The 11,252-nt window shown below is 38.9% G+C and overlaps 1 protein-coding gene across 2 annotated transcripts in view; it reads left to right on the forward strand.

Annotated features, from left to right (window-relative positions):
* The window catches only part of arhgap36 (Rho GTPase activating protein 36), a 68,725-nt gene extending 59,294 nt beyond the window's left edge, over positions 1-9,431 (forward strand). For both annotated transcript variants that reach the window (XM_047599794.1, XM_047599802.1), the window contains exons 5-12: positions 506-716; positions 840-895; positions 1,992-2,142; positions 2,513-2,661; positions 3,632-3,802; positions 4,608-4,696; positions 4,820-5,046; positions 6,921-9,431. In XM_047599794.1, the coding sequence (XP_047455750.1) occupies positions 506-716; positions 840-895; positions 1,992-2,142; positions 2,513-2,661; positions 3,632-3,802; positions 4,608-4,696; positions 4,820-5,046; positions 6,921-7,246 (1,380 nt within the window). In that variant the 3' untranslated portion in view covers positions 7,247-9,431. The remainder of the gene's footprint in view (positions 1-505; positions 717-839; positions 896-1,991; positions 2,143-2,512; positions 2,662-3,631; positions 3,803-4,607; positions 4,697-4,819; positions 5,047-6,920) is intronic.
* Positions 9,432-11,252: the final 1,821 nt, after the last annotated feature.

Consider the following 11,252-nt stretch of genomic DNA (forward strand, 5'->3'; position numbering starts at 1 on the left):
ATCTTTAGGCTTTTTGTTTTTGTATGAAAACAGCAAAATAAAAAAAAAAACTTGCTGTAGTCCGATGTTTTAAGAACAACACCTCTACTAAACCTTCTGGAAATGAAACCTCAAACAGACAGTACATAGACAGTAGTTAGCAAATAGATGTATAGTATATGTATATGGTGTAACATTTAGCAGATTAAAAGACACACATTTCACCCAAAATGGAGCTAAAAGTTAACCTCCTAATGAATGCTTATGTTGCTCAGTAGCAGCTGTGTAAAGAGGAAACTGCAAGCTAAAATCGTTATACCTGTATGGACCGCCTCACTTAATTATTCACAATTATTATGCATGATTCGTGTTTTGATTTTGCAAGACTGAAGTAATTTTTGTGTTTGAGTTTCATTCAGAGTTGATATGCAGGAGTTTTGCCTTCAAGTCCAAATAACACATAAATAAATACATTGTAAATATTGCAGCCACATTGTGTAACATCTGTCTGCCAATGCATCCGCAGGGTGGCCTGTCTGTGGACTCCATCTCTGACCTTGTAGAGAGCCAGTCTCGCCTGCTGGAGGCACTGCAGCTCTCCCATCCAGCCGAGCTGGAGCTGAAGAAGTCACCGGGCTCATCAGAAGGGCGGACGCAGACCAAGCTCAGCCTCAACCCCATCTACAGACAGGTGCCTCGAGTCCTGGAGAGGTGCTGCAGTCACATCGAGAACTACGGTGAGATTCCACTAGTCCCTAAATTTGATTTATCCCTTAATCACTTTGCCAAATTGTAGCCAAAAGGGATTAAGTAGCAGATTAGTGTCTGAATTCATGTGCTGTACTATTTTGTGTCCCCAGGTCTTCAGACAGTGGGCATTTTTAGAGTTGGGAGCTCTAAAAAGAGAGTAAGACAGGTGAGGATGTGTTTCTTATTTTAAGATATGAAAATTAAATCACAACTGAATAAAATGTCCCATGTAAAATAAAGTAGCTAAAAGCGAAAGATTACAACATGGACATGGATAGAGCTTTAATAAGTAAAACATAATTTCATGAATACGTACATTTTTGTACATGAATGTGTGTGTACATTCATAATTTAATATTTCCATCCTCTGTGTGCATTCAGGTAAACTTTAAGGTAACAGTTTTCAGTTACACTCATGAGATACCATTAGCACACTGAAGTACTCTTTAAATCTATTACTGGTGATGTAACATTTAAATATATTTAAAATTATTATTTTAAGATGGCATTTTAATGTTGCTGATACATGCTGTATCGTATTTGATACATAACGTTCCCAAACAACTTCAATAATATATAAAATGTATAAATTAAGCGTAGTGAAAAACATACATTGTTAAATAAAGTAAATATTCATGTTGAAATATTAGCAGCAATATAAATTATATTCTTACCATAACTTTTTCTGAGCAAGACACTCAGAAAGCCCCTCTGATGCCCTTCTTTTAGTAGCCTTCTTGGAAATGACTGCCAAAAGCCAGATCACTAACCTGATCCACAGAGGCTCCTCTCTCAACCAATCAGACACAGAGCATGGACAAATCCACCAGGGGACAGATGTCAGGTGTCAAATTGAACTGAGTGTGATGATTTTGACTGGTATTAATTGGACATATCCAAATTTTCTTTCACTGTCTGCAATGAAGAACGTATGATTATTACCAGCATGAGGCTGGCGACACTCGGTGTGAACTATTCCTTGATTCACTGCCTCGTGTTTCCTGTCACTCTTCACTGGAAGCTCAAACGTAAAAATAATTTCTGGATGGAAAGCAGATGATGTGTGACATCCTGTTTTTGCAACACTGTGTCCATCAGGGGAAAGTAGCCTCTGTGCGACCCCAAGCAAGTGTACTTTTTATTAGTGTGTGTGTGTGTGTGAATGACCCCGTGGTTGTCCTGGTCTGTTCTTCTTCATCTCTAAATTTATGTGAATGACTCTATGATTTATCTGTGTGTGTGTCTGTGTCTGACCTCCTCAGCTGCGGGAAGACTTTGACATGGGGGTGGATGTCCAGCTCGATGAAGAGCAGAGTGTTCATGATGTGGCGGCGCTGCTCAAGGAGTTCCTCAGGGACATACCTGATCCTCTGCTGCCCAGAGAGCTGTACCCAGCCTTCCTTCATGCCAACCGTATGTTCACACGCCACTCTGGATATATAGTGATTGATGAAGAATTTGTATTAACCTGGCTGGCCTTAGGCAGAGGGGTCCCTCCATATGAGCTGGGTTCTGCTCAAGGTTTCTAGACAGCCTTTGCCATTGGCAGGTTTCAGAGAGACAATTTGTATTGTTATTGATGCTAAATAAAATTGAAAACGGAATTGAATTGATAAATGTGACGAAAAACCAGACGCTAGACACTCATGGAGATGAATTTCAGTATTAATATTGAGCTACAATGTTACAATGTTTCACCTGCTGAACATTTAGTGAATTCTGATTTCCTAGTTTATCTGCAAGGGTGTGGCACGACAATTAAACAAATCTCTTCCTCCTGTAGTGCTGAGAGGAGCAGACCAGCTTCAGTATCTCCAGCACCTCCTCTATCTGCTCCCTGCCTGTAACTGCGACACACTGCTGCGCCTCCTCACCTTGCTACACACCGTGCAGAGCTTCGCCCAGGACAGCATAGGGACCAACGACGAGGAGGTAGGCTTCCAGTTTAAAAGGCCACTGCCCTCACACATGTGTGTTCCACTAAAAATCTGAATAAAATGCTTCATGTGAACACCTCAGTTAGAACATTCTAGGATAATAGGAAGAAATTTTTGATAATCTGATCATAAAACACACTTCATGAAGTCAAGTACAAAACAGCTGAATTCCATACAAATACAGAGTTAGCAACTAGCTGGCAAACTCAGTGCAATGTTTAGCTGCAAAATCTCAGCAGGTGGTGGAGACCAAAACGGAGCTAAATTGAAGGGGAAATTTGGATTTACTTGACAAACCGACAGAAACATGATAAATGCTAATGTTCAGTAAGAACTTAATGTGTAAAGATGGCACTGCTAGCTAAAGTGTCCATATTTTTACCTGTATAACAATATATCTCTGTTGTGGTGAGTTCTAATTTCCCAGAGTGTTCACAATTATTATTTGCCCTGTAAGGTATTTTGCTTTCAACATCTTTTACAACAGATGTGATACACTCTAAAAGTCTCACTTCTCTGGTGGTAGCTATTTTGGTGCTAACAAATTCAACTCCATGGTGCAGAAATACTGTGTATATGCGTATGACTAATCGTAAAGCCTGCCCAAATGGTTTGTTTGGCCTGGCAGATCTTTTCAGTCCTCAATGATGAGACCAAGATTTGTAGGTGGGACTTAAGTCTGGCTTTCAATTAAGAAATAAACTATATTTTTTTCATCACTACTAATAATAAGTTAATCCAATCACTTCATTACTTAAAAAACTCAAAACTAGGAGCAGTTGGAGTAAATATTAAATTCACTGGTGTCTGTGAACCAAGAACATTTACCATCTAAACTTTAAATGTTGTGGTATTGATAGTTTGTCCAAAGTAGGATACAGTATCAAGATAAGAACAAAGCTGAACATGGCACAGAAAAGTCATTTAGCTGAAATATTCTGATGTCATTTCCTGACTCCTTCCAGATCCCCGGTAACAAGATGACAGCTGCTAACTTGGCCGTGATCTTCGGGCCGAATCTGCTCCAGAGGGAACGAGGAGGAGAGACAAGTCCTCATGCGATGGGCATCGAGGACAGCACAGCGATTATCAGCGTCACTCTGGTGCTCATACAGAACTACAGGAGACTCTTCACGGTACAGAGTGTATTCAGACGCAATGCTGCCATTTTTCATTACTGCAACTCTCAGTCACTTGTGAAAATGAGTCAGAAGAAGGAGAAGGCATGCAGCCACGTAAAAATAAAGACAGTTTTCTAATTTAAGTGTGGTGACAACTTCTCATTCAGATTTCGTGGTGTTTAAATTTCTTCTTCCACCACAAGCAGTCACTTCATAGACCAAACAGCCACAAGTTAATAACATTGACCATCTTGTAACAGATCAGTGTTTTTGCTGGGAAACTTTTGGACCTGACATTCATTCATGTGGATGTTACTTAGACATGTACCATCATCCTAGACCAGACCAGAACCCCCCACCCCATAGCAATGACACTCCTTGATGGCAGCAGTCATCCCCAGCAGGATGCAGCCTGACACAGACACACACAAAAGACTTTAGGAACAACTAAAAAAAAACATGAAGAACAGCACAAGGTGTTGACCTGGCCTCCAAATTCACTAGATCCCAAACTGATCAAGTATCTGTGGGATGATCCACAGAGGCCCCTCTCCTCAACCCATAGGATCCAAAGACCCCCACTAACAACATTCTGTTACCTGACACCACAGGACACCCTCAGAAGGAACATGTCCATTCTCTGATGAACTGTTTTTGAGGAACAAAGGAGACATAAATTGTTGATTTGTAGACTAAATATAGGAGTTATTTAGGTTTAATGTTTTAGTTTGCCAAGGAAGGATTGATAACAGTTTTTTTAAGTTGACCACATTAGTTTTAGTAGTATTTTACTTCATGAACCTGATTCGTGTTCCTCTAGGTATCTGCAGAGCTGCAGCAGGAAGTCCTGATGAGTCTGATCCAGACCGACCCAGACATCATCGACTATCTGTTGCGCAGGAAACTCAGGTGACCATGGCGACCACAATCACGTTGACTGTTGAATTAAACAGGTTGAAAAAAAAAAAAAAAAGAAAAGAAAAAAGAATCAGGTTGAAAGCGTCAACTTTGAGTGTTTCTGCTTCTTCGTAGTGGTAGTCACCTGACGGTGGACAGCAGCAGTGAGTCAGGGGGTCGTCGAGACACGGGGGCATCTCTGGACTCTGTGGGAGCTTCCAGCGGGAGTCTGTCGCCCCTGGAGCCCCCGTCACCTCTTTTCCCTCCGGATGGCAGTGGTGGTGAGGGAAGCCTGACCAGCGAGGTCTTCCTCAACGTCCTGAAACTGAATCAGAACCGGAAGCGTCAGGAAACAAGATACGGTACTGTTGGTGTGAAGTTGTGCTCTGTTCAGCGGGAGGTTATACCTTCTTTATCTCATATGTGTACTGTAGATATATTTTAGATTTTTTGCGAATAAATGTGATCATTCATTAAGAAATATAATAACAAATAATGAATGATACATATCAGTAATCTTATTTCTTTTAGATTGTTATGTAGTGCTGAATGTTGAGAGATGCAACGATTTTAAAGCTGTTAAAATAAATCTCAAACACCAGATATATACAAAAATAGATTTTATTTTTTATTTTATTTTATTAATATTATCTGCATTGTCCTTAAATTGGTTAATTTTGTTTCAGATTAAATTTAAGCGTAATAACTTCATTGAATACAGCATATTTTTTTTTTAAGTTAAACGTCTGTCAGAGATATTAAAAAATGAATCTGGTGAATTGTGACGGTTCTTTGTTGGACAGCGTGTGGTGAAGTTTTCAGAGATGGAAGCATATAAACAAAATAATAAATGCTACAAATATACCAGTACTGTTTAACCACTAATGATGAAATGATTGTCAATAATTAATTAGTTGACAGTTTAAGTTTAAAGATGGCTTTGAAAGTTTAAAGATGGCTTTAAACTTAGAGACACTTATTGTTGTCTGTCATTTTCCCCCAAATTATCTCTGTATGTATTTATAACAGGAACAGTTCTATGAGGAATATTAAGTTAGTCGTGTTTATAAACAGCTGTTGATATAGATATAGAGTAGCCTATATATATGTACATCTTATACATTCTGTAATTTTGATATGTATTTATCTATATTGTTCCGTGTGTGTAAATTGCTGTGGACTCAGACCTGAAAGGACATCGGATGTTTTCAAAGCCTCTGTTAAAGCTTATAACTCAGATCACGTTTGGCCTGTTGAGGATTTTTAAACGTGGCAACAGCACCACCTGCCTGTATCAATTCATAATGACATTCTGAGCTGATTTTACTTGTTTTCGGTTCCCTTTATATGTGCTGGTTCCAGTTTATTATAGTTGTGAAAATGAATGCATTCTAATATAACAGTCCTACACTAAATCTGAGCTTCACCACTATACTGATGTTTATGTTGAAAAGGCAGCAGAAAGGTGGATGATTATGAGCCTGACTGTTAAACTGGATTGAATTAAAAGTGTTTTTTTTTGTTGTTGGACTAAAAGAGGTTGCCAAAAATAACAAAAACAATACAGTTCAGTAGTACCACACACAACAGCCTCCAAAATGAAAACACGGCTGAATCAGCAGCTCTCAGTTATTTTAATAAAATGTACCAATATTATACCAAAACCTTGATAAAGCAAAGATTTACTGCAGTTATATTACAATATTTTCTCTAGTGTACCTAAACTTTTCACCTTTATGGCCCCTTAACTAAACCCAGTCCATGGAGAAACAGATCTTTTATGGGGTATTTGTTTCTCTTTAGTTTATAGAAAGTCACCCAATAAAACTTAAGGCTATTTAAACTATTTTAATACCTCATTTAATACAGTCTCCTTTTCTTACTGGCAAGAGAGTCGATAATACAGTCATTCACATAAAAGTGAATACAGTTTGGGGGTTAGGTCCTCAGTCGTGAACAGGATGGGATGCAAACATGTGACCCTTCTGGTTGTGAAGCTGCTTCCTCCTAGGTTGTTCCTGGGTGGTCTCAAGCCAACAGCCTTTTTCGGTTAACAGTGCTTTCCTTTCCATCTTAAAATGGTAAACTGTGAGGTTTTAAGCTACCAAATTCAATTTCAGCACGAAGTCTAGTTTTAATTTTTGAATTCAAATTCACTTATCTTTAAGGTTTATCGAGACCTGCAGACACCCTCGAGCCTTAATTCATTTAACAGATTTTGCTGTTTTTTCTCCAGGTGAGGTTCCTCCGGGTAAATCCATTCGCCACATGCGGCAGTTCCACTCCCACCACAACCTCCTTAGCCTGGCCCAGCAAACCTCCTCGTCCTCTGCCACCACCAGGCTCCACAGTCAGGACCTGGATAACCAAGAGCGCAGGGGCCCGTTGAGCTCCACACTGAGCTTCGCTCTGGGCGGGGGAAGCTGCTCCAGCCTGAGCGGCTCCACCGAGAGCAGCATCTGGGTGAGGCAGACGCCGCAGGAGGAGAGCAAACCGTCGCCAGCCGCTAATTTCTGGGACTTCTTCACCGGGAAAGGGTCGAGCTCAGAGACGATGGTATGAGGGAAGGGCAAGAAGAGGAGAAGTATGAAGGGAAAGAGGAGTGTGCTGGTCAGAACTCACTCCCCAAAACAATTGGTCAAAATTAAATGTTGTAAGAGAAATGCGTTGCACTTCAAAAGTTTGACTACTTGAATTTTTGTTGTTCAGAACCACCCTGTTGGAGGCTCGAATGTCCTTTTTTTTGCCCACTCTGGGATGCAGCAACGTGTAGTTGGCAGAAAGCACAAAGAAATAAAAATGAAGAAGGAAAAGTCACATAAATGAGTTTAAGTACAAAAAGTACATATCACTCAGACATAAACAAGTGAAGGACAGACTGGAAGAAGATGCAGTAATAATGTACATAACGTGTATTCCTGCTTTTCTTTACACACCTTTTCTGTACTACCTAGGACTGCATACCTAAATGTAGCTGCATGACCTTTGCTAACACGTTATTTAACCTTTATCCTTTGAATGTTGTCCTGTAGACCTGAATGCTGTGTTCACTGCAAATCAGCAAGAATTCAATGCTCCTGATTCCAAATGCAAGTTTGAAAGGTGTCAAAACATTCATCTTAATTACAACTGAACTAAAGTTGGTTGAAAGTACAACAGCACTTAAGATTAATGTACTTTAAATTAGTCTTTTAAATCAAATTTAAATGAAAATGGCTCAGTTCTTTAATTTTAAGCAAACTTTGCCGCATTTTAAATTCATCTTTGACCTAAAAATGTTGAATTTAAACCTTAATGCATTTACTCAATTTGAAAATAACACCTGTGTGCAAGACACACACAGACCTCGATGCAGGAACTTGACTTCTGTGCTGAAGTTACTTCACTTTTTACTTAAATATAAAGTGCTTGAGGTACGGTCAGCATACTGTACAATATTGCAAACTTTGTGCTAGTTGTGTGGTTGTATTATCAAATTGTTTCCGTACTTAGAAACAGCTGAACATCTAAGTGTACTTGTGTTTGACAATTTGCAAGTTAAAAAGGCCCAGATCTGGTTCATGAGTCAGGATACCCCTACTACTGTATTTAAGTCACGTCTACTATGAGTTCTCATCCAAAAAAAAGTGTTCTCCCTTCTTAATCACTGACTTTGTCACTTCATAAGTCATAAATATGCTTCTGTCGGACTGAAGCTGAAATGTAACCATGTGTTGCCGCGACATACCACAACAAAATGCATTTTCTTGACCACAAGAAAATTCTTCCTCCCTCTGCCTCCTAAAACCATCTACTCCAACATCTTTTCCCTTTTGTGATCTATGTTCGTATTCAGTGACGCAGAATGATGCCGACATGCAACCAACTCAGCCTTTGCTCATAGGCACAGTTATGTGACTCATAAAACTAACACAAATTAAAGCTGACGTCCCTTGCAAACAAAACTTTAGTGGAGGAAAGTTGTCCTGGAGTCTCTCTTTTGGGAACCTACCCAATCCCTTTAACTGATTGAGTTGATGAATATGTACATGAATATGTCTGTTAAAGACCCTAAATTCACCTGCACCTTAGAGGACGTCATTCGGATTAAGATCTTCGAATTGAAAGTGAGAATTGTATCATTCTAGGTATGTTTTTAAGTAAAACATAGCATAAAAAGTAGGCAAAGGTTTGGGGTTAAAACAAGCAGCCAAATGTAAGTCCTACCAGGCTAACCACTTCAAATAAAATTATGGACATCTTATGACTTGCATTAAACCTGTATATAGAACATTAAACTTTCAAATGCCCAAAGTTGCATTTTTGATTTCTTATCAAATCTGTATCGCTTTTTTTTTTCCAAACACAAGAGGGCGACATTTACCACTTAATTTCCACTTCCTCCTGTGGACAAGAATCTGGTCACAAAACAAGGTGTTAGGTTTGGAAATAGTGCCAAACAACTAGAGAATGTAGAGATGTTTGTTTCTGGCCTCTTTGTAACAGAAATTATTCTTGTTGTACAGAGATTTTTCTACATCCTGTTCTTATTTCTTCTCTACAAACAGATGTTGTACAGTCTGGCATCATCTCAGCAGGTGAACGTCCTTTTCTTTTGGATATCCTTGTAGAGAAAACAAGATATGTATATTTTCAGTTTTTTGTCATTGACACATTTTTTCTATATTGTTCTAAAAACCAATGAGGCGTTAAGGTTGCTGTTGGAGAATGTACCATCTACCTGCAGAGAATTAAATGTCATACTGCCTTTTGTGTTCTTGCTTATTGTCGAATGTGCGACAAGAGATCGGGGATGAAAGCACTGAGTCAGAGTATTGTTTTAAGGCTTTCTCTGAGTTACAGCTCAGAGAGAAACGAGAATCTGAGAAGCAATACTGTGGGTAAGAGAGAAAAAACAAATGCTAAAAAGTACCTGCAATAATAAGCAGGCACTGAAACTCTTCACTTTTCCATATATATATATGTTCACATAACTGATCATTGAGATAAATATAGTGGATAACTTAAGGCCAAAATCACCCAGTTGGGAGCTGGATCACTTGTTCTGATGGTAGGTTATTATTATTATTATTATTATTGTTATTATTATTAATACTACTAATACTAATAATACGTTTTATTTGTGGGCACCTTTAATATGCTCAAGGTCACCTCCCATGAAACAGCAATACTTTAAGTACCAATAGGTAGAAAAGTGCTATATAAAAGCAACACCATTTACCATTTAAAACATCAGAAGAATGAAACATACTAATAGTTTAAGTAATTAAAGGCCTATTACAATCTCAAAACACAAGAGAAAGGGAAAAAAAATTCTTATATTATTCCTTTTCATGTCCATGTTGCATTCGGTTGCCTAAATGTTTTTTTTGTTATTTTTGGCTTGTTACACTGCTGAGTATTTGTCTATTCTGCACAAAATTAGCCAATATTACATATCTGCAAGGTGCAAAAGTAATATAAGGAGTTAATTTTAAGACCAAATTAGAGTCCATCTGTTCAGAAGTATTCCTCCAATGTTATGAGGCCCGGGTGTCAGGGATATGTCACATGTTTGTGGAAGTGTATCATGTCATGGACATCAGGCTCGTCAGGCTGGAAAAGGTTACAAAACCAACTCTAAAGAGTTTGGAATCTAAAAATCCGCAGTGCGATAGAGTGGAGGCAATTTAAGGTGACCGTTACCCTCAACAGAAGTGGTTGACCAACAAAAGTCTCCCCAAAAGCAAGACGCATAATAGCCCAAGGGGTCACAAAGTAACCCAGGATAACTTCTACAGGCCTCTCTCACATAGTCCTTTCTACTACTTTCAGGAACTGTGTGAAAATGTTGTCTTAAGTAATATTTATGAAGAAATGTAAAAAATTCTAAAGGGCTCAAAAATCTTTAAGCAGCACTGTTTCCTTGACACTAACACCATCAAAAACTGTGCACTATTCTGGTGCCAGTCCAATTATAGCTTTGGAAACAAGAAGTAGTGGGTATGTGTCTGGGATTTTACTGCAACTCCGTTTTTTCCCCAACCTAACTTGAGTATATGTATGTTTTATCAAACCACTGTACTGAGATTAAGTTAAAAGTACTAGATACATTTTTAGTAATAGATAATGTATGTTGACACCATAAACTAGATGGATAGATAGATAAATATGGTTTTCATGTCCCCACTTCCTTGCATTGGCCAAACTGACAGTACCTTTTCTCGGGACACGGGCGGTGCCATCTTGTGACGTTGGAGTCAGAGCCTGCACAGTACAGTCTGTTTCTATAGCGCCAAATAACTAAAATGAAACTTATCCCAAAAACTGATACTTGAACACGCATCAGCATTATATTAACTACCTAATATGACTGAAACAATCCCTGAAAAAAGTTAATTTGATGTGTACTTTAGTGTTTAGTCCCACACACTAACACAGAGGAGGTGGAGTGTCTGACCTATACTGCAGCCAGGCACCAGGGGGAGCTCTACTTGCTTTAGCTTCACTTTTGAGGAGCAGTTCCACTGTCCAAATTCATACGGTCTATGGTTGGAGCAGACCAATGACAATAAATAACTTTTACAAA

This window comes from Mugil cephalus, chromosome 1, assembly GCF_022458985.1.
Source record: "Mugil cephalus isolate CIBA_MC_2020 chromosome 1, CIBA_Mcephalus_1.1, whole genome shotgun sequence".
NCBI lineage: Eukaryota > Metazoa > Chordata > Actinopteri > Mugiliformes > Mugilidae > Mugil > Mugil cephalus.